Here is a 23606-nt window from a genome sequence, read left to right as displayed (position 1 = left end):
TTCCAAACCTCTATGTGTTTATTTGCTCTGCTGAACACAAAGGAAGATATTTGGAAGAATGTTTTAATCAAACGGATCTCATTCCCCATTGACTACCATAGTAGGAAAAAATACATAGTCAATGGGGAATGAGATCTGTTTGATTAAAACATTCTTCCACATATCTTCCTTTGTAATAAACACATAGAGGTTTGGAACAACATGAGGGAGAGTAAATACTGACAGAATTTTAATTTTTGGGTGAACTATCCCTTTAAGAAAAATAACACACTTTTCACATTCTCATTATTAAATAATAAATACCAAATACATACTTTGAGATGTGGTTGAAATTATCTGGATTCAGAAAAAATACAGTTCAATGAACACACACACACACACACACACATATATATATATATATATATATATATAATTTTTTAAACAATTTAACTGATAAAATGTTTATATATAATATAATATAATATATATATATATATATATATATATATATATGTATGTGTGTGTGTGTTTTTCATTTCCATCACATCTCAAAGTATTTTTTTGGTATTATTTATTTTATTAAAAAAATATATACATTTGCTTGCATTTTACTATCAGGGTCTTTGATTAAGGGAAAACAACAGAATATCTACACAAAAAAATAAATAAATAAAAAAAAAGTAAAGGCTTTAGTAAAGGTTTAAAACTACTGAGATAAAGTCACAGCTGAAGAAGCACGCAGTTTCATTTGCGAAGGACTGTTTTGCAAGCAGTTTCTACAGTGATTTGTTCTTGTGTTTCATGAATGAGGCCTGATGTGTGTTCACGTCGCCACTGATTCTCCTGCTTCCTCAAAGGAAAGTGAGCAAATAAATCAGCCAATTACAATCAATCGTCTGCTGACATCTAAAGTACACGGACACACTGATATCTGTGCTGATGCACTCCGATCATGATAACAATCAAAAGCGTTTGTTCTAGAATGTTTGTTGTACTTGTTTTCATCACGATTGTGGTCTTCTCAGTTTAGCCTGTTTTGAGTCATGTGACATGTGAAAATGTTAACCTCTATTTTTCTTTTTGTACGTTTCTGTAGGTAAGCATTAGATAATGACCTTATTGAAATGAGTTGCTATATATGTAGAATATTTTGATAGGGCTTTATGAAAGAATATGGATGAGCTGGAGGCGATGTAAAAACGTAATTATGTTTCAAATGAAAATTGCAATTACAATAAGCCGCTTTTAATTTAATATCTATTCAGTTGCTCCAAAAAGTCTTTTACACTTAGACGGAGAGGATCACGGCTGAGATTAACATTTTTCCCTCGCACTCTTTTTAGACAAAGGTATTTCAGAGGAATCATATATGCAATAAATCGCAGTATTAAATGCTGTGATCGTATGAGACTCATAGATGTCATCAGGTGCTTTGTCTTTTTTTGGTCTTTTCAACTTTTGACTTTAAACGCGTCCTCCATTTGCAGTCAGAGATGTGTATTTCATTTTCAATGAGCAATTTCATCAGGTTTGAGACAATCGCTGATCATCAAGATGCTCTTAGAGCAAAACGACAAAGCTGAAATGTGATTCCCATAATACAACAATCTAGAGACTAATAAGCATTGACTGCAGCTGTAGTTACACTGCCATTGAACAGATTTCTTCTGGCATGTTAGATCTTCTAGAGGATTAAACAACACACATCTGAGCCATCCTGGAGAAATCAGTGTTTCTAGGTGGAAGCATTAGAGGGTTAGTTCACCCAAAAATGACAAAAATGTCTTTCATTCGTCTTCGAAACACACATGGAGATATTTTTGATGAAACCTGAACGCTCTGTGAGCTTTTCCAAAAAGTGCTGCACTGTGTTTACAACATGAACCTTTTATATTTGAACCCTCATTTTCATAGAGAAATTAAGCTTATTTTAAGACAATTAAGATTTTTGTATTGTGACATTTCATTATTTCCATATAATTAAGGAAGTGCATATATGCACTCTAAAAAATGCTGGGTTGTTTTAACCCAATTTTGGGTCAAATATGGACAAACCCGAAATGTTGGGTTAAAAACGTAATGTAAAAATTTAACCCAACGGCTGGGTTAGTCCATATTTGACCCAAAGTTGGGTTAAAACAACCCAGCATTTTTTAGAGTGTGTGTATGTATTTTTTATATATATATATTAGTATGTATGTGTGTGCATGTGGGTGTTTGTGTGTACATATAACATGGTTGTACATGTATGTGTGTGTGTGTGTGTGTGTGTGTATATACACACACACACACACACACACACACACACATATATTAAAAAAAAGTATGTATACCCACCATTGGACATCATTATCAAATTAAGTAACCTATTCACTAAATAATATACACTATTTTTTTTAAGTTAACTGGTTTATTAATATGAAAACGTCACAATACAAAATATCTAAATATTAGTAGAATTGCGTTCATTTCTTGTAAAAAAAAAAACCAAATGGTAACAATTTACAATAAGGTTTCATTAGTTAACATTGTTCACTAGTTAACATTAACGTGCTTTTACAGCATTTACTAATCTTTGTTAATGTTAATTCTAACGCTTACTAATACATTATTAAAATCAATAGTTGTTTTTGTTAACATTAATTAACATCCACTTATGAAGTAACATGAACAAACGATGAACAGCTGGATTTTTATTGAGTAACGTTAACAAAGATTAACAAGATACAGTAACAAATGTATTGCTCACGGTTAGTTCATGTTCGTGAATATTTGAACTAATGAAACCTGAAATAAAGTGTTTAAAAAATCTCTGGATTTTGCGGTAAAATATGACTTTGCTTTTGATGTTCATTCACATCAAATGTTGTCACTTCGCTTTTTTAGGAATGCCGTAAGGGAAGCTTACGAGCCAAAAATTGTTCAGGTTGTTAATAAACAGGCTTACAGAGTTACAATTTTTTTTCCAAAAACTGACTCCATAATGCCGGTGTATTTCCAGGCATGCTATTTTTAGTATTTTCTGGCTTTTAGATTTTCTTGCAAAACAGACATGTTGACAAGGAATATTCTGTCTCTGTGCACAATGGCCGTGTCCCTTCTTTGCATTTGTCCTTTATTATTGGAGAAAATGAACCATGAGCAGTTGCACTGACGTGCTTGTATCTAACTCCATAATAAAAGTATTGTAGTATTGCAGACATTCAGTTGACTTACTAGAAGCTAGTAATATTAGGAAGGCCACAGCACATTGCCGTAATTTTTTAATATGCAGTTTTCAGGTTATGTAAAAAAAAATTCTACCCCTTGTTACTGTTTTGTTGTATTTTTACCGTTTATGCCTAATAACCTCATCTGTTTCTCTTTCTATCTGTCTGTCATTTCCTCATACACACACACACTCACACACACACACCCTCTCAATCAAGTTACCTTGTCATCAAGAGTGTGTTTATCTTGTGGAGTTTTTGGGCTCTGATCTTGGGATACACAGACACATTTACAATTTGGGGGTCACGGTTTGAGACAAGGATGTTAGATTTTGGTCTATGAGGATTGAAACCCTCACAAAGACTGTACTTTGAATTTTTTTTTTATACAATTAACCAATATAAATGGATATGGCAGTATGAATAAATATATGACTATATATTATTAAGAGATGTGTGATCTTTCTGTTATTCCTCAGACATTGAGCTGCTGTCATTGACGTTGAGGTTCAGAGACAATAAAATTGTTTTTTGGATTGATCTATAGAGTTGGTAATTGATACCACAGTTATATTTGATGATAATACTTACAGTTGAATGTATAGTTCCACTATGAAAATGAATTATTATAGTTTTTTTTTTTTTAAAAATCAAACAACCGGTTTGCAGGCCAACTCATAAAAAATGTGGTGACTCATTCAGACTGGCACTGGTTCAGTGCCTGGGGAGTTAATATAATGCAATTTGAACCATGAACTAGTTTGACTGGTAACATTGCAGTAAATACGTGAGAACCGACATGTTTCCGCATTTGTGCTGGAAACATAAAACTGAGATTGTCTACAAAATCTCATTTGTTTAATGACAAAGGGAGTAACTTCTTAAAGTAAGGAGGAGGAAAAATAATGTGTCTAACGTGCTGGAAAAGAGACTTAAAGGGTTAGTTCACCCAAAAATGAAAATTAAGTCATTAATTACTCACCCCCATGCTGTACCAACCCTGTAAGACCTTCGTTCGTTTTCAGAACACAAATGAAGATATTTTTGATTAAATCTGAGAGGTGGATCACTGCTACATAGGATCCCTAAGGGATTGAAACTTGATGGCCTAGAAAGTCATCGAAGAAAATGTTTAAATATTCCATGTGACTACAGTGGCTCAACTATATGTTTATCAAGCGACGAGAATACTTTTTGTGCGGAAAACCCCCCCAAAATAACCACTTTATTCAACTATTCCTTTTGTTCCTTGTAGGCCGAGACGAGAGAGTTCATGCGCGATAATTGTGATCTTCTTCAAGTCTATTTTAGTTCAGTTCTCGCACATGCGTCATGGAAATCTCTTGAACTCTAGCGTTAGCAGCATCTTGACTATCTGGCCTGCCAAAACTGACACTCAATTTGAGGGTCAATTTCCCAGAAAAGTCTGTGGTGTTTGAACTGGCTCAACAAAAGAAAGATGAAGATGGGTCACACTTCATATCTAGTATCATTAAAGGGATACTTCACCTCTGGGAAGATGAATGTGTATTTAAAATTGGTCATTTATATACACTGTAAAAAATGCTGGGTTGTTTTAACTAAATTTTGGGTCAAATATGGACCAACCCAAATGTTGGATTAAAAAAGCTATTTAAAAATGTAACACAACAGCTGGGTTTGTCCATATTTGACCCCAAATTGGGTTAAACCAACCCAGAATTTTTTCAGAGTGTAGTAGAAATGTGAAATTAATTTTGAAATTGAAGCATTCTAGACTGGGAAAAGGCAGAAAATGTATTTTTTACTGGTGTGGCTGAAAGACGACAACTCCCAGAATGCATTTGCGTTGCTGCCCTTACGAGGCCCCTCCCAAACCACGGCAGAATCCAAAAAATGCATTCACCTAAGCTTGTGTGACCCCTACACCCGGGTCCCACTCGACCTCGAACCCGGGTCTCCGGCATGAGAGTCAGGCGCTCTAACAAGGAGGCTAAAGACTGCAGCCTCTAGCATCTGTCGCTAGAGCGCCTATTGAGATCAGGGGAGTGAGGTTTACTCGCACAGCAACTACTAGCTGGCCTCCGTTACACTTGCTTTGATACATTGTGAATTATTTGATAAATTTCCATCGAAATGGTGCTAAATTGCATTGTACCGGGATGTACTACTAGCCTGATGTATATAACACGACTTAGACTTTCACATTAAGAATATGATGCAAAGCAGGATCATGTCAACAGCTTAGTAGCTCTGCTTATGAACTGTTTTCCTCCAAATGAAATCACTATTTCTCTAAGCTAATACATTATCTAGGCTAATCCATACTCTACTAACACTAAAGATTTATAAAAAGAACCACAACAAATGTGAGTTATAACTTTTAATAAAAAAAAATAATATTAACACTTAAAAAATAATATTAACATTTACACTCAAAGCTCTGCGGATTCAGCGAGGTCTCGCTCTGGCCACCTCTTGTTCTCCCGCATCTGTTTATCTCTGTATTGCGGCTCGTACAGGTAGCCGCGAGCATCAGATTCTCGCAACAGATCTTCGAAATCCCCTTCTGCCATTTCAACTTCAAAACTACCTTCCCCATATGTGCGTGGTGAAAACACGCAGAACACTGGTTGTAGTCTTTAGCCTCTGCACGGTAATTCGAAAATGCTACTGGTTTTCAACTGATTCAAAGCTTAAAGGACAACTCCGGCGCAAAATGAACCTTTGGTCTAATTACATATTGTTACCTAGTCAACCGTTATCTGAGATTTGTGTTCATGATTGCCAAATGTAAATAGTTTTATCTCTAAAAACAGTTTAGCCTATAACGCTAGTATAATGCTAGTAAATAGGGCATAGAGTAATGACAAATAAAAATCGCTTGTTATTACCATTAACAAAGCTCAAAATAGCCCCACACTAACACGACAGCACAATAAGGGTCCCTACATTCAAACCAAAGCATTGAGAACTTTGTCAGTGTCCAAACAGTATAATAAGAAGATATTTTATACATACAGTCAACTTCGCGAATACAGGAAGAAGCCATCTTTGAAAAATAGTCTGTACCAGTCGATCTACGAGCGCCGATCCAAGTGCGCTGAACTGTGCAGAATCTCATATGGTCCGTTGTTTCCGGAAGAAACACAAACACGAACCGTTTTCTTCTCATCAATATGTACATGTAGACTACTGTTCGCGCTCACCTTATTCACATGTCACCAGTGCACTTGGATCGGCGTTCGTAGATCGACTGGTAGAGACTATTTTTCAAAGATGGCTTCTTCCTGTATTGACGAAGTTGACTGTGTGTATAAAATATCTTCTTATTAAACTGTATGGACACTGACAAAGTTCTCAATGCTTCGCTTTGAATGTAGGGACCCTTATTATGCTATCATGTACTGTGGGGCTATTTTGAGCCTTATTAGCGATTTTTATTTGTCATTACTCTATGCCCTATATACTAGCATTATACTAGCGTTATAGGCTAAACTGTTTTTAGAGATAAAACAATTTACATTCGGCAATCATGAAAACAAATCTCGGATAACGGTTGACTAGCTATGTGTAATTAGACCAAAGGTTCATTTTGCGCCGGAGTTGTCCGTTAATGCTAAATCCCGAAGTATCCCTTTAAGGATGTACTTGCACACACAAAAAACTAAAAACTATTACATTAAATGAATAGGCACTTATAACGCGCGACTGAAAAATTAATCCGCTAATGCAACAGATTCAGGTAGTACTGCTAGTGGAGAACATTTTAAACTCTTGTTGATGTCTTGCACCTCTCGGGATGAATCTGAAAGTCTCTGCTGCAACATTGCAACACAATAAAGTGCAGTACAAAGGTAGTGTTTCCCCAAGAACCTACTTCAAACCCTTGTACATCAAAATCTTGTTCTCCTGATGGAGCTGATTTATTGTCTTGTTTTCAAAGTCTCCACCATGAGAGTCATTTTCAAATGAAGTCATTGTTTTATCGAAATAATGATGCCATTTTCTGTCACTATTAGCTCCAAACCCGAAAACATCCACCTGCAAGAGAAAGAGTTATCAGTGCGTTTATAGTTCCTTCGTGAGAATATAATGTAAAATGTGAAAAAATTATTCCTCTAGTTTTAATATTAAATTCATTGTCTTTTTTCTATTTTTATAAATAAAAACAACAGCAGTGCCACACTAGCTGTGCCACACACCGTTTGAACCGGCAGAATGGGAGTTTTTACCGTGTCACAGATGTGAAGAGCGAATATCAGCGTTAAGAAACCAGTGGATGGATATCTGCCATGACCTTCTGCCCAGTTATCGTGCACATATTTTATGAATTCAGGGTGCAGAATCATCACCTAAAAACCACAGGAATAAAACAGGACACTTTTGAAATGTGCATTTATGACAGATTTCATTCAGGTGATGCTAATATTAACCATGCAAATTAAAAAAAAAAAACATCAACAATTGTCATTGATTGATTAATTGATTTCAAGATTAGGTCTGTGTTGTTCACCTTGTCCTTATTTGCTTTGATTGAAGATGGAACGTTGGTGTATGTACTGAGAAAACAAATACATTTAGATCAAAATTCAGATTTAAAAGATCATATACAATTAAATATCCACATTGTTTTGGACTCAAAAATGACTATACAAATGCATTTTAAGTTTTTGTTTTTTGTTTTGTTAAAGGGATACTGCACCCAAAAATGAAAATTCTGTCATCATTTACTCACCAGGAAAACATTGTTTTAGGTAAAGAAACATTGAGGTCCCTATTTTAATGATCTAAGCACATGGTCTAAAGCGCACGGCGCAAGTCCACTTAGGGCGTCCGAATCCACTTTTGCTAGTTTAACAACGCGAAAAATGGTCGGCGTACCCGGCGCATGGTCTAGAAGAGTTGTCCCTATTCTCTTAATGAGTAATGGGTGTGTTTTGGGCTTTACGTGCAATAAAAAAATCAGAGTCTCATCTCCCATTTCATTAAAAACAAAGTCCTGTTCGCCACAAAAGTCGGACGTTGAAAAGGCGTCCACTGACGGGCCAGAGTGAAAGTTTTTATGACATCTTTTTGTGACGTGTTCTGGACGTCTGAATAATATGTTAATGGATCCTTCGTACAAGGTTAAAAACTAATACTGTTTCTGGACCAAATAAATACTCTTAGGATGCATTAAAATAAAACTCATGTTTATTTCAATGTAATTTCCTTACATTGTTTAGATGGTGATATTTGTTTCATTTTAAGTCACCACTGTGGTGATCTGTGTTTCCTTTAGTTGGGCTCTTGGTCCCAGTTCTTGTTATTTGAGCTTTTATTTGGCTGTTGTAACTGTGTGTTTGTATAACACCATTGTTGTGGCAGAGAAAGCCAAAAGTAAAATCAGCTGTTTTCAGCTGCTTGTTGATGATGACAAAATCAACACAATGCAAGCCTTAAACAGCATTTTGTTTTTCTATCTGATATTTATTTATATATATGATATTTATAACCACCAATCTTGTGGAACTGCATTAACTTTAAAATGATCACTGTGTACAAAGTCTTTTAAGAAAGTGAATCACATAGTCAAACACAGACACAAACACAAACATGGTTCACAACAATGGTGACAACCAAGACAAAAAAGCTTGGGCATCAAGGATGTTTTGTACTATGAAAGCTACCCATCATGCATTGCAGCATGAAGCATTTTTATTTATTGTCACCATTGTTGTGAATCATATGCAAAATCTTGATGTCTGTGTGTGTGACTATATGGTACATTTTCTCAAAACATTGTGTAAACCTGCTTTTTGTCCACCTTCCATGCTATAGTTGGGGACATTTAATTTAATATTCAACAATAATATTGATCAGCCTGCATTGACACCATTTTTTTTTTTGCATTGACACCATTATATGAGAACTGAGCTGGACGATTACATCACGGTTTTCTCCAGAGTGGCTCAAACAAACTTTGTTGCATTATTTTCCTGTTATCTCTATAAAGCTGCTTTGAAACAATCTGTATTGTCAAAAGCGCTATGTAAATAAATGTGACTTGACTTGACTTTAAAAGCCAGTTGTAGTCCCGCCATGGCGAATTCGCTATTTACATGACGGAATTTGCAAGTGGAGAGACTGAACGTGCCTCCAGAGAGGAAACGGATCTGCTCGTGCGTGAGGTTAAAGCGTGCAAGCAGACCATCTACAAGACAAGCCGGATTCCACCATATATTTATGTAGACAATAATAATCTTTTACATTGTAATCCTTTTTTAATTTTTAATAATTGACATGTTTGTGTTCTGCTGGGCGAACCTGCGTGTGTAGTAAACAGAGTGTATGCGCATTGTGCTCCCACCTAGGAACATATTACAAATGCGTCCATTAAAAACGAACAAAAAAATGCACCATAGACTTTAGACCAGGTTTTTGTTGGTCAATGAATGGCGCAATCTATTTCAGTTGCCTCAAAATAGCAACGTACCAACAATGCGCCTGAAGACACCTCGTTTTGAGACCAGCACACCCATGGATGATGAACAAATGGGCGCAAATGCATTTCCTATTTAAACAACATGCGCAGAATGTGAAAATGATAACTGCGTCAGGCTGAAACTAGCAAAAAGCACTTGCGTTGCGCTTGTGCGACATTGCGCCGGTTGTATAATAGGGCCCTTAGTTTCATAGTATCAATTTTAAAGTTTGATATATGTAGTGTCTGGACCAAAAAGACACACGATTATTCATTATAGTTGATGAATAATCCAGAAAACCCCCTCGCCCAAAAAGCAAACTGTGTTCTGTGGACAATCCAGGAAGAGCAACTACCCAAAAAATCCAGAAAAGGCCTCTGGTTACTATCGGTTAAGACCGTTTTTTTTTTTTTTTTTTTTTTTTACTCAAAAGAATGTGGAAGTTGGCCACATGAAAAAGGCTTTAGGAGAGACTCATAAAGCCTGTAAAACAGGCTTGTCTTCATTAATTTCTTGATTTACTGTTCAATGAACATGGATATCCCCAGGACAGTGTATCTGTTGTATTGTATTTTGATAAGCATGCTTTATAATTGAACCACTAAATAATGTAACCTTATTGGTCTCATGCTTCTCAAATGAATCCTTGTGTGATGCCCTGAACATTGAATGCTTGTTATGTTAATCAAAGCATAAAGGGAGACAAACTGCCAGCATAATCTAATAATGCCAATGAGTCAGCTTCCAAACGAAGGAACTTTTCCCGCTTTAAAATTGCACCTTTCTCATTGGTCAAGCCAAACTTGAGCGGTGTGACCTCTGTGGAGGTTAAAGAGTCAAGTCACCTTCATTTATATAGCGCTTTTTACAATACAGATAGTTTCAAAGCAGCTTTACAGAGATAGCAGGAAAATAATGTTGAACATAAAATGAAATTTCCCCAACTAAGCAAGCCAATGGTCTCGGTTTCCGGCTGACCTCATTTATGCAGCTTAACAATCATTTAACTGACTATTGAAAAATAGGATTGTATCATGTTCTATTACCCCCTTTTCCACCAAAAAATGAACTGGTACAGAACTGGTGCTGGTTCAAAGTTGGTTCGGAGTTGTTTCAACTTGCGAACACTTTCAGAACCTGTTTAATCTTTTCTTTTGATATGTAATCTTTTCTGATTAGTAATGTACCCCTGTCTTGTCTTTTTTTTCTTTCCATTTATTTGTTCTATATTGTGACGGTTTTCTTCTTTGCTTATAATGTTTTCAAAAAAAAAAAAAAATAGAAACGCTTGCGTTAACTTCAAGCATAACAATTACGAAGGCGGACTCAATCGGGTTTCTGCAAATGTTTCTCCTGGCTTTGCGACGGTCAGAAAAGATGCCCCCAGCCCCTGACGTAAGCATGACGTGGTAAAAGAACGGTTCTAGTCCAGCAAAGAGTTGGTGCCGCTTTGGAACCAGTTTTCCCGGCCGAGAACCGGTTCTTTGGCTGACGAAACGCAAAGAACTGGTTCGCGCGCAGGCAATGGGCTCCAAACGCTTTGGTGGGCATCACATTTCTCAATATTAGATTTAAACTGACAGTGTCTGCTTCCCAGACAATGTTAGGAAGACTGTTCTAAAGATTAGGCGCTAAATAGGAAAAGGATCTACCGCCAGCAGTTGATTTTGATATTCTAGGTATTATCAACTGGCCGGAATTTTGAGATCGCAATAGGCGTGAAGGACTATAATACATTAAGAGCTCTGTTCAACGGCTAAGACAATGCAAGTATTGTAAATTCACTAACTAAAGGAGGAGCGTACGTAGGGTTGGGTATCGAGAATCGAGTATCGATTGGAACCGAGACTAACTTTTCGTTTTTCCCGGTATCATTCAAAAGTAAAAATTTCGATTCCTAGTTTCGATATTCACAGTCCGCCGAGCGGAAGAAGAAACCGCTGAACAACACTAATGAAGAAGCGTCTACCGGAAGTGTTGGCATAACCACGAGAGTCGAACATGAGTACCTTACGTTGGTGATCCAAAGAGTGGCTTCACTTTTCTAAAAATAACGAAATCTCGGCAAAATGCAAAATTTGTGACAAAAGGAGTATTTTTACAGAAGGAGTATTTCCATCAGAAAGGATTATTTCTTTCAGAAAGGCCATTGGTTAGCAAGGGTAGCTACACTTTTTTGACCCTGCCTCTTAAAAGAATCGGAATCGAGAATCGTTAGGAACCGAAATCGAAACAAGGAATCGGAATCAGAATCGTTCAAATTCAAACGATACCCAACCCTAAGCGTACGTGCTACTTTGGACGCGTGTGTCTGCTGTCATCGGGCAAATTTCAAGTGTGTTCACTTTTGTTAGGAACACCTCTACAATTGGCGTCCCCTTCCCCAAGTGCCATTCAAGGGCGCAAAAACTCTATTTGGTATTCGCCAATTGAGTGTGGCGCATCTCTGAAAGAAATCCAATGGCTGACCGTCAACGCTGTAATGCGATTGGTTATCATGGCTCATGTGATGGCCGTTGTGCTTTCTCCAAAAGTAGAGCCAACAGACCCTGCTATCTCTTAATCGAAAGACCATCCCTGGTTTAATTCTTACTGTCTGATGTGTCTAGTGGTAAAAGCGCTGATAAGCCACTGCATGTCCAGAACTTTAACGGGCAGAAGCACCAGATAGGTGTTGTCATCCAAGTCCACAGCGCTCTCGGGATACATAATCCGGTGAGTGGTCTTGTTTCCCACATCCTTCTCATAATCTTCTGTTGGGCCTTTATTTATCCTGAAAGAAAGACACACAGGAGATTGAGGTATTCATGATTGTGGAGAGCAGGGCGAGGCCAAGGGCCTCGAGAGAATGGCGCGAGGCCGGTGGCGTGATTTGATAATGAGCGACACCTGTGTGCCGCACCGCTCTCCTATCTCTCAAGGAGGAGCGACGACAGTGAAGATTAGGGTTGGGTATCGAGAATCGAGTATCGATTGGAACCGGGACTAACTTTTCATTTTTCCTGGAATCGTTCAAAGGTTAAAATTTCGATTCCTAGTTTCGATATTCACAGTCCGCCGAGCGGAAGAAGAAACCGCTGAACAACACCAAAGAAGAAGCATCTACCGGAAGTGTTGGCATAACCGCGCGAGTCGAACATGAGTAGCTTACGTCGGTGGTCCAAAGTGTGGCTTCACTTTTCTAAAAATAACGAAATCTCGGCAAAATGCTAAATTTGTGACAAAAGGAGTATTTCCTTCAGAAATACCATTGGTTAGCAAGGTTAGCTAAACTTTTTTGACCCTGCGTCTTAAAAGAATCGGAATCGAGAATCGCTAGGAACCGGAATCGAAACAAGGAATCGGAATTGGAATCAGAATCATTCAAATTCGAACGATACCCAACCCTAGTGAAGATGGAGAGAGGCCAGGCCTGGATTTATGTTGTGTTTTGTTATTCGTGAAAGCCAGTCGTCCGTGAGAACTTTCATTTTGTATTTGTTTATTTTACATTCATTAACGTCTTTGAATGTCCTGCCGGTTCCCGACATCATTCCACATCATCTAATGTTGCTACAATGATATTCTTATGAAATGCCTTTAAGGCATCGTTTTGAAAATAGTGTAAATAAAGTCTTCTCTGGAATCACATGATCTAATGGGATCACATCTGATCAGGCATACAACAACAGCCTCTGTCATTAATTGTTTCATCGATTCTGATGGTTGAAAGCTTCGTTATTCACTCTTTGTTGGCATTGATGGTTCCATGAAGAAACTTTATGGTTGAAAATGGCTCTTTAAATTATGTCCTTCACAATAATAATAATGTTTAAAGAAATTTTCAGTGATCAGTTCTTGAAAAACCCTTCTGAGGAACATTTTAATAATCCGAATACCCTTTTTTCCAGCGTAAAGAACCTGTTGTTAAATGGAAAGGTCCCATGGATGTTAAAAGTTCTCCATGGAACCATCAATGCCAATAAAGACACTTCAGTCTGACATAATCTAATATATTACCTTATGACTAAGTCATGGCTGTCTATCAGTTGACCATAGTTGGATCCCAGGAGGTTCCCAGAGTTTCCCACCACAGCACAGGTTCGGCAGCGATCTGGACCAGCGTCTGAGTAGTGATCTTCATTGGGGAATAGAGAAAACAGCTGGTCCACCACCTTTGTGTAGTTTGATGCACTTCGTACATCTTGAAGCTCCTGTACGAAATTATTTCATCAGGAACAGAATGAAATATATTATTCAATCATGTAAAAGTGAGCACTATTTTAAGAGGTTTGCAGTGCAATATGTTCAAGAGGCATTGTGAACAAAGAATAAAGACGGGCTTGTTGAAGCTCTGTATCTCCATAACATGATGTTTTTGGTAAAAAGTCATATTACACATTTATTGTTTTATATGCTTGTTGTATCTAGGGTATTGAGAAGTGTTTTTGTCAATCCCATTACTATTGGATGACAAGGTGTAAATGGGATCTAAAACGTTTTGAGCTTGTCTAGTCGAAATTGCATTCGACTGGACTGTTTTCATAGTGTAAAAGCTCATGTGGGTGAATGCATTCAAACAACCACAAGACCGCCTCAAAATAGGTGGCCACTGACCTAATGCGTAAAAAAGGATTTAAACTGAGCTTGGTTTGAAGACTAAAAATGTACCAAGCATGCACAATTAAAGTTCTCTAACCTTTCCTAATTTTCTAACACAGCATTTAACATGGTCTAGCGGCTATCAGAGCAGAAATTGTTTTTACGTCGTCTCCTTTCGCGTTCATATGTAAATTTTGTGAGCCATTTTGTCAATTGTTCAATGTTACAATCACTGACCTTGCCATCTAAAATAAGAAAGAACATTTCAAGCAAGGGATTTGAGGAAACTGTGGTTCCTAATTATTGTGATACAACATTTGCTTCGCATTTCAGGACGAGAAGACAAATACGTCTTCTAATATTTTCAATTGTTCATGACAATGTCAACCGTAGCAAAATGCTGCGCACCGGTTTGAGCTTTAATGTGCCCCTGGTGTAAGCAGGAAGTGAATTTGTATTTTGACATTAAACATCTAGTTTATACGGAAGCGTATTGCATTCACTTGAAGAAAAAAAATCTACTCTGTTTTTCTGAATTAACGAGTTAATTTTTCATGAGAAAAAAAATTTTGCTCTGTTTTTCTGAATTAATGAGTTAATTTTTCATGAGAAAAAAAATTTTTGCTCTGTTTTTCTGAATTAACGAGTTAATTTTTCATGAGAAAAATGTTTTTTTGCTCTGTTTTTCTGAATTAATGAGTTAATTTTTCATGAGAAAAAAAAATTTTGCTCTGTTTTTCTGAATTAACGAGTTAATTTTTCATGAGAAAAAATGTTTTGCTCTGTTTTTCTGAATTAATGAGTTAAAACAGAGTAAAAACTTTTTTTCTCAAGAAAAACTAACTCATTAATTCAGAAAAAAGAGCAAATTTTTTTTCTCATGAAAAATTAACTCATTAATTCAGAAAAACAGAGCAAAAACTTTTTTTCTCATGAAAAATTAACTCATTAATTCAGAAAAACAGAGCAAAAACTTTATTTTCTAATGAAAAATTAACTCATTAATTCAGAAAAACAGAGCAAAAATAATTTTTCTCATGAAAAATTAACTCATTAATTCAGAAAAACAGAGTAGATTTTTTTTCTTCAAGTGAATGCAATACGCCTCCGTAGGTTTAGAATAGTCATATGTTTTATTTTTTTATCTATATCAATGATGGTGAAAATATTGTAACAGACAGGGGTCTGTTGGCCCCAAAGATGTTCAAGCAGTAGCAGAACCACCACTGCTCTGAATGTACCGGCCAACGGAGGCGTAAAAAATTAAGTAACCCCAATAGTAATTCCAAAAGAGTGCATATTTACAGTGGAAATCCCCCAAAAACAAAAATAAAATGTTTAAAGTTATCCATTCACAAACTATCAGCTATGTCAATAAATGGACCCAAAGTAGAGCAACAAATAGAGTGCCGAAGTTATCACGTCACTTTGTAGGCCAAAACGCGGAAGTGAGTTAGCATTTTACCACTCCAAATTCCCTCGCTCTGAAGTCTATGGGATTTTTGAATGGGTTTTTGGTAAATCGCCTGAAATAAGGTCTGTGGTGAACAAAGCCTCTAAATATTTTCATGTTTAGATCTATGACATAAAACACACCTTGTGTTTTTATTTTTATTTATTGTGTCTGCTTGTGTTTTTTAACTTTATATAGGCTTCAACATGTATACATTTTGGATTAACTTGTAAAGATTATCTTGATAGACAAAACGTGTAAGGGTCACAACTTATTTTCTTATTTTTTGCGATTTTCCAAAAGTCTATGGGGAAAATGCATAGCTTTTTGATCGAGGGAACCCATGCGACGCTAACTTCCATGTTGTCCTACAAAGTGACGTCATCACTTCGGCACTCTATATCTATATACAGGTACTCCACAGCTGTTTGACAAAAACGGAATTCCTACATAGTGTGCCTTTAAGTAAGGATGTATTAAACTAATAGGTGTTTACAAAAATATTAACCATGGTTGTTGGCATGGTTTTCACAGGAATAAATTACTTATTTTAAATTTATATTAAAATAGAAAACAGTTATTTAAAATATTCCACAATATTACTGTTTTTACTGTATTTTCATGAATCAAATAAATGCAGCCTTGGCGAGAATAATTGGACTTCTTTGAAAAACATAACAAAATCTTAATTTGGGGGGTAGGCATATACCAAAAGCATATTTATTTTGAAGCAAACTTTCTTACCTTCCACCAGCGGAAGATGTTTCTTTGTAATACACTGTTGGTGCTATTGAGCAAAAGTGGAACAGTGGGTTTGTAACGTTCATTGAACCAGCTACTATTTCCGCTGTCTTCCAAACAGATATGGGATGTGTGCTGAGCTCGCTCGAAGACAAAACTGTAAGAACTGTATATCAAAACCACTGCTGAGTTTTGAAAGTACAGGAATAACAAGATGCTCGTAGAGCTCAGGAGTGCGGTGATTTTGAAGACCCGTTTCAGTCGCATGGTCATCAGTGTTGTTACAGGTTACTTCAAACAGAAATATAATAGACCTACAGAGGGAAAGAGAGTGATTCATATTGAGTTATAAAAGAGACAAATACAAGGGGGCTAAAGATGTACCAAAGCCAAGTCACATTTCGCCAGTAACCAAACCCCTGGTGTCCAGAAAGAGCATTTTAGAAGAAAAGACACTGCAAAAACTCCAGAAATACGTATAGCAAATTATTTTGCCGACCAGATGGTAATAGGTTGAAGGGGGTGGATTGGAATCCACTGCTGCTTCAATGTGTAATGATTGATTAATCAACATATTAATAAATATTTTTCCTTCTAAATATCAAATGAGCTGAATGACTTCTCGGGAGATTTTCCTTTGTTATAGAAGTTATGAGGATTACTTAAATGTTCTTTTCATATACTCTTTAATGTCTGTATTTGATATCTGAATGCAGTAAAAGCCGGCTTCCAGAAATTAAATTAGGTTCAAATTAAATTCATGTTTGAGAAAGGTCTTCAACGTGTTAAAGGGATAGTTCACTTTGAAATTAATTTTTGGTATGTTTTATCTTACCTCAAGGGCATCCAAGATGTAGATGTCTTTGTTTCCGCAGTAGTTTCAATTTTGACATTTTTAGGTCAAACCGTTCTTGTCTATCAGTCATATAATGGAGGTCTATGGTCACCACCTCAAAGAGCGCGCACAAAGAAGTCCAGATTAAACATGATTTAATGACTCGTAAATGTAAGTAGACATTGATGGTCTAAGACACGAAACGAACGGTTTGTGTGAGAAAACAGTATTTATATCTTTTTTACCTCTTGTAAACACAGCCACGTCCAAGTGATCTAAGGGCGTGGGCACTTTATGGCTATGGTAACAAGAGGTAAAAACTATATAAATATTGTTCATTTCCTCTCACACACCACTCGTTTTGTGTATTAGGCCATCAATGTGTACTTATAATTACAAGTCATTAAATCATGTTTAATTTGGACTTCTCTGTGCATGCTCTTTGAGGTGGTGACCATATACCTCCATTATATGACTGACAGACAAGAACGGTTTGACCTTAAAATATCAAAATTGAAAATACTGTGGAAACAAAGACACCTACATCTTGGATGCCCTTGAGGTAAGCTAAAACATACCAAAAATGAATTTCAAAGTGCACTATCCCTTTAAAACGTATAGCGGTCATTGAAGCCAATAGTTTAAGGGACCATTTCTTTGTTAAAGCCTGGACTAAAGTGTAGCTCTCCTTCAGAGCAAGAATGCATTATCCTGATAGTTTGAGAGGACTCTTCTGTTTATAGTTACAGCCTGACCAAGTGCAAATTATTAACACCTGATTGTTATTTCAGTAACTGGTGGAGAGACAGAAAGAACCTGCAGACCTGCATTGGTGAGAACCGGAGGACATATTCTTATGTTGATAAAAGAGACTGTTGTATTTACAGCGCAGGAGTGCTATTTTGGTTTGGTTTTGTTTGAGTGAAAGAGAAATTCATAAAGACACTCAGAACTTTTTTATTTTCTGAACATTTTTACAATGAGTTTATGTCTAGTTCATGTTTCTTGACAAGCCAAGCGTTTGTTTGTGTTTGTTTTAGTTGTTCATGTTTATTTGGAATGAAGCTGCATGGGTTCTTGGACATTTTTTACAGTTTATTAAGCGCAATTCTGACTTTATAACTTCATCTTCATACTTTTAGGTAGATTTGAAGTAAATTCATGTAGGCTACACCAGCAGTGGACTTCACAAAAATTCACATAGCCTACTCAGAATTATGAACATCTGTTTTCTTTATAAATCAATATTAAAAAACTGATTTTGTATTTTTTATATAAAACTTTTTTTTTTTAAGTATTTAATAGGCTACTCAATCAAAAGAGTAAAGACAACGAAAAACCCAGTATACTAGTGATACTTTTAAGTAGCCTATATCTCAGTCAAAAGTGTTTGTGTTAAGTACAGGTCTAATAGAATATAAATAATGAATAAACTTCTTTTTTTCAAGGGTTCTGACTTTAGTCCTGGAATTCTGAGATATTTTTAATAACTAGACTGTAAAATCATTATTTAATTTGATACGGCATTATCAAAATATTGTGCACAATCCAACGCATTCTCATCCCAAGCGCCATATACAACGCTTTTGCAAAAGCGTAAATATCCAACGCACATGGCACCCTTGCAAAAGCGTCCTATATGGCGCTTTGGGATGAGAACGGGCTCTGCAATCACATGTTTAAATTCTACAGCACATACATAAAATGGATGTACATGGTTATAACGTGCAAATATGGTGATGTTGCCATTATTTATCAAAGCATGGAATATGGTCGCCTACTGTTAGCCTATTTTTGGTAAGGAATAAGGTTTTGTCGAACTTGAATACACAGCTGTAATGTGCTGCGATATATTGATACTCAAGCATAATTTACTCATACAACTTTTCCTAAGAATATAAACTGACTTACCTTGGTAATGTATTTCGGACTTCTCAGCGTGGTGTTTTTTTCTTTTTCAAATCCTGCGTTATTAGAGGCGCATTACTAGAGAAATGCCTCAGGTAAGACTCTGTCGATGCTTGTGTGTGTGTGTGTGTGTGTGTGTGTGTGTGTGTGGAGTAATGAACCTGTGCTTTAAGCTGTAGGCTATGGGTGGAGCTGTGTGTAACTTCCTCGGAAAAGGTTTGCTAAAACACCTGTTATTTATATAGGCCTATGTTCCAACAGAATATTGTAAGGGACAAAATCCACATATTTTATAATATTAATGTATTTCTATATAATGTATAATGTTCAAAGATGTTTCAAAAGTTTCAAATGCATATTTATTTAAAAAAAAGACTCCTCTCGCTAGATGAGATCTTATTTCTCGACTCGTGTCGAGACTTACATTGACATACATTTGAACCTTATTTGAATATTTGGTTACCGTTGAAGTCCATTCTGTCTAGAAAAATCCTGAAATGTTTTCCTCAAAAACCTTAATTTATTTTCGACTGAAGAAAGAAAGACATGGATATCTTTGATGACATCCATAGATATATACACTAGACCTCACCTGGGGGTGCATGCGTCAAAACCGCCGCAATCTTGGAACAGGGGTCTTGTCATAGGAAGTAGCTAGGTGCTGCCTTTACTTCGAATTCATTGATGGTGGCGGACTTTTGTGCAGCGTATGAAGTTCACGGATGATATCTGAACTAGGAAGAATGTTTTTTTTTTTTTTTTTTTTTTTTTTTTTTCTGGAATCAATGATAAATACATGTCTGACCGTTGGAACAAACCCAAAAAAAACAAGAAAAATCGCATTCATGATGATTTATGGTGATTTTATTTGCGTTAGACCTGTGTCTACTACATTGACACTGATGCATTAAAGTGGAGGGGCTCCCTTGTTTCAAGATGGCGGCTCTATTGACGCATTCGTTCTAATGAACTGCCGTAGCCAAGGTGAGGTCTAGTGTATATGTCTATGGATGACATCAGGGTGAGTAAATGCATCATTTAAGAGGTATAGCCTAAAACACAGTGCAGTTTACCAATCAGTAAGGCTGCACTTCACTCGCTAATGCTCACACACACACCCACACACACACATAGCACCTGCTTGAGCGCCTAGCTGCCATTTTTATTCCTGGAGCTAGAGAAGCGTCCATTTTTCTGGGGTGTTTTTTTTTTATTTTTGAAAAAAAAAATATATTCCTATTTGCGCACAGCTTCCCAGTCAATCAAATATATTTACTGAATATCAGGTCAGGAGTTAAGTGCTAACACCACCCCTTAGGCTATAGTTTATAGGTAGGCTATACCTAACCTGTTGTGTGGGAGGGAGTGCATCTCCACCAGCTAGCGTTAGCTAAGCTAAATATTGGCCATAGTTAGCCTACTTTTAAAAAACAACTTTCGCACGGCACCGAATCTTAACAAGTAGTAGCTAACATCATTTTTTTATTTTTTTTGAACATTGTATTTATTGGGTTAGCTAACGTCATTTTGCTGCATGTTTTGTACATTGCCTGGGGTTTTATCTTGGCCGTCATTGGTTGCCCAATGATCTGGCCGTGATTGCATGTGATTGAAGGCCACTATGGCTTTAAACTGACTAATGCCGCGATTTTTGTAGTCTGCCACTGCCTTTGTCATAAAGAAAACTAAAATATGGTAACATAATATAATGTCTGCGAACTCTTGCTTAACTGTTTTATGCCAGAGACCCATTAACATCACAAAACATAATGTTGGTCATAAAAACTCTATAGGTAAAACTCAAGGCTAAAATAAACTCTAGTCCTGCAGCACTATTTAATGTTCTAACAATCAACTTAAAAGTAAACATGTGGGCCACGAGAACCACCTGTCAGTCACATGTTCCCATACAGGGGGTGATATAAGTTGTTTAACAGTGTACAGTAAATACCAGGAATTGAAAGCTGACATTCTGATCTTTAGTCTCACATAACATTCATATTTTCATCTTAAACCCAAATGTCTTCAAAAAGAAAGAAATTTGCCTCGCTGTTCCCAAAACTTTGGAGATGATTGTGATCTTCATTTGTGTTTCTTGATTTCAGTGTACCAGAAAAAAGTCCTTGACATACTTGCTGACATAAGAACTTGCTTAAAGCAAAGCCAACCTGCCGGTTCATCAGTAACCATCGAAAGTATGGAGACTTTGGAGGACTTTGACTGTGAAAAGGAATGTCTCCATGATGCGGAGGCCTATGGTGCTTTGGTAGTTGTGTAAGAATGGAAGTACAAGATAACTAGCTTTATACAAAACAATGCACTCACTCATTGTTATTTTGGGGAGGGCCAGTCAACCTTATTGAGTAATGAAGATATTCTAATAGGTGCTGCAAATATCAAAAGTTCATTACTCAATAAGGTTGACTGGCCCTCCCCAAAATAACAATGAGTGAGTGCATTGTTTTGTATAAAGCTAATTATCTTGTACTTCCATTCTTACACAACTACCAAAGCACCATAGGCCTCCGCATCATGGAGACATTCCTTTTCACAGTCAAAGTCCTCCAAAGTCTCCATACTTTCAAAGGACTGTGTCCACAAAGCCCTTGACAGGTACGTTACAGTGTGGATTTTGTGTAATGTCCAGGTGCTTTGTGTTTTTCGGTCTCTGAATCACTTTGGTGCATGTATGTAGGAGCACCTTATTGGCTACAGAGACTGAGAGTATGGGAATGACCTGATCTGTTGATTTATTTAACAACAAACACGACAGAGGAATCTATACATCTCAGTCATCTTTGAGGGAAACAAGTTAAGCGCTCTTTGATAACGTGATTATTACGTCCTTTCAGATCATCTGTCCATCATCGTATAAAGCCCGCTTTGGTAATTTGACTGGCACGATCATTTTTTGACTGATCATAATTACTCCTCAATGGATCGAGTCCAGACCGAACTTCCGGTCTGGACTCGATCCATTCGGGCTGGCATCTAATGCATATCACCAACAGAGTTCAAGTCACCTACAAAAATATATTCCAGCCAATTAACACGTATGGAAGCTTGTTTCCGCCACTGAATAAAAAAATAAAATAAATAATTGCGACTTTTTATCTCACAATTCTGACTTTTTTTCTCACAATTGCAAGATAAAAAGTCCGAATTGCGTGATATAAAGTCGCAATTGCGAGTTATAAAGTCAGAATTGCGAGATATAAAGTCAGAATTGCGAGATATAAAGTCAGAATTGCGTGATATAAAGTCGCAATTGCGAGATAAAAAGTCAGAATTGCGAGATATAAAGTCGCAATTGCGAGTTACAAAGTCAGAATTGCGAGATAAAAAGTCAGAATTGCGTGATATAAAGTCGCAATTGCGAGTTATAAAGTCAGAATTGCGAGACATAAAGTCAGAATTGCGTGATATAAAGTCGCAATGTGAGTTTTAAAGTCAGAATTGCATGATATAAAGTCAGAATTGTGAGATTTAAACTCTTCTGATGGGGGAAAAAGAATTGGCCTAATAAGTCGCAATTGCGAGTTTATATCTCACAATTCTGAGAAAAGATGTCAGAATTTCGACATATAAACTCGCAATTATGTGTTATAAAGTCAGAATTGCGAGATGTAAACTCGCAATTGTGAGAAAAAAAGTCACACTTCTGTCTTTTTTTTCTCAAAATTGCGACTTTATATCTCACAATTCTGACTTTATATCACGCAATTCTGACTTTATATCTCGCAATTCTGACTTTATATCTCGCAATTCTGACTTTATAACACACAGTTCTGACTTTATAACTCGCAATTGCGACTTTATATCACGCAATTCTGAGAAATAAAGTCAGAATTGTGAGATATAAACTCGCAATTGTGAGAAAAAAAGTCAGAATTGTGAGAAAAAAAGTCAGAATTGTAAGATAAAAAGTCTCAATTCTTTATTATATTTTTATTCAATGGCGGAAACAAGCTTCCATAGTTATTCCACATGATTCAATAACACTGTGTCGTGCCGCATTGATGCCATGGCTGAAGACATCCTGGCTACACTAGTCAGCCGTGTGAAGAAAAGTGAGTTTTACTCTATGCAAGTAGACGAGTCAACAGATGTTACAAATCTGGCCAATCTTCTTCTGGGAGTCCTTTACCTTTTTGAAGGAACGGAACAAGAAGTTTTTTTGTTGGCCCCTTGCCACCCGAACAACAGAGAGCCGTCCAAGAGGGACACTAGGTCCGCAAACCACACTCTGGTCGGCCAGTGTGGGGCTTATAACAACAGATGAGCCCCTTCCTGGCGAACCCTTTCCAGAACTCCCGGGAGCATTGATATCGGGGTAAAAGCATACAGGTGTAGCCTCGGCCACACCTGCACTATCGCATCCTGTCCGAGAGGAGCTGGCTGGGTGACCCGAGCCTGACCGAAGTTCTCCCAGAGGAGCTCCACCACCTCCG

The 23606-nt window shown here is 36.9% G+C and overlaps 1 protein-coding gene across 1 annotated transcript; it reads right to left on the bottom strand.

Moving 5' to 3' along the window:
- Positions 1-6772: 6772 nt before the first annotated feature.
- On the bottom strand, positions 6773-19287 carry LOC120485648 (CMP-N-acetylneuraminate-beta-galactosamide-alpha-2,3-sialyltransferase 1). The gene is made up of 7 exons (XM_039681481.2): positions 19159-19287; positions 16416-16726; positions 13637-13830; positions 12231-12410; positions 7687-7732; positions 7406-7525; positions 6773-7214 (listed from the first exon to the last, which is right to left on the bottom strand). Exons 2-7 carry the CDS (start codon positions 16683-16685, stop codon positions 7047-7049), a joined length of 978 nt encoding a protein of 325 aa, XP_039537415.2. The 5' UTR covers positions 16686-16726; positions 19159-19287; the 3' UTR covers positions 6773-7046.
- Between the last annotated feature and the right edge of the window lie 4319 nt (positions 19288-23606).

This window comes from Pimephales promelas, chromosome 18 (assembly GCF_988280905.1).
Source record: "Pimephales promelas chromosome 18, fPimPro1.hap1.1, whole genome shotgun sequence".
NCBI classification, from domain to species: domain Eukaryota; kingdom Metazoa; phylum Chordata; class Actinopteri; order Cypriniformes; family Leuciscidae; genus Pimephales; species Pimephales promelas.
Note: the sequence above shows the minus strand (reverse complement) of the source record. Positions and strands in the feature narration are given on the sequence as shown.

Coding starts and splice junctions, on each gene's coding strand:
- LOC120485648 (XM_039681481.2), bottom strand. CDS start 16,685: ATGACCATGCGACTGAAACGGGTCTTCAAAATCACCGCACTCCTGAGC. Junction 13,831..16,415: donor ACATCTTCCGCTGGTGGAAG/GTAAGAAAGTTT, acceptor AATTTCGTACAG/GAGCTTCAAGATGTACGAAG. Junction 7,215..7,405: donor CTCTTCACATCTGTGACACG/GTAAAAACTCCC, acceptor TTTCTCTTGCAG/GTGGATGTTTTCGGGTTTGG.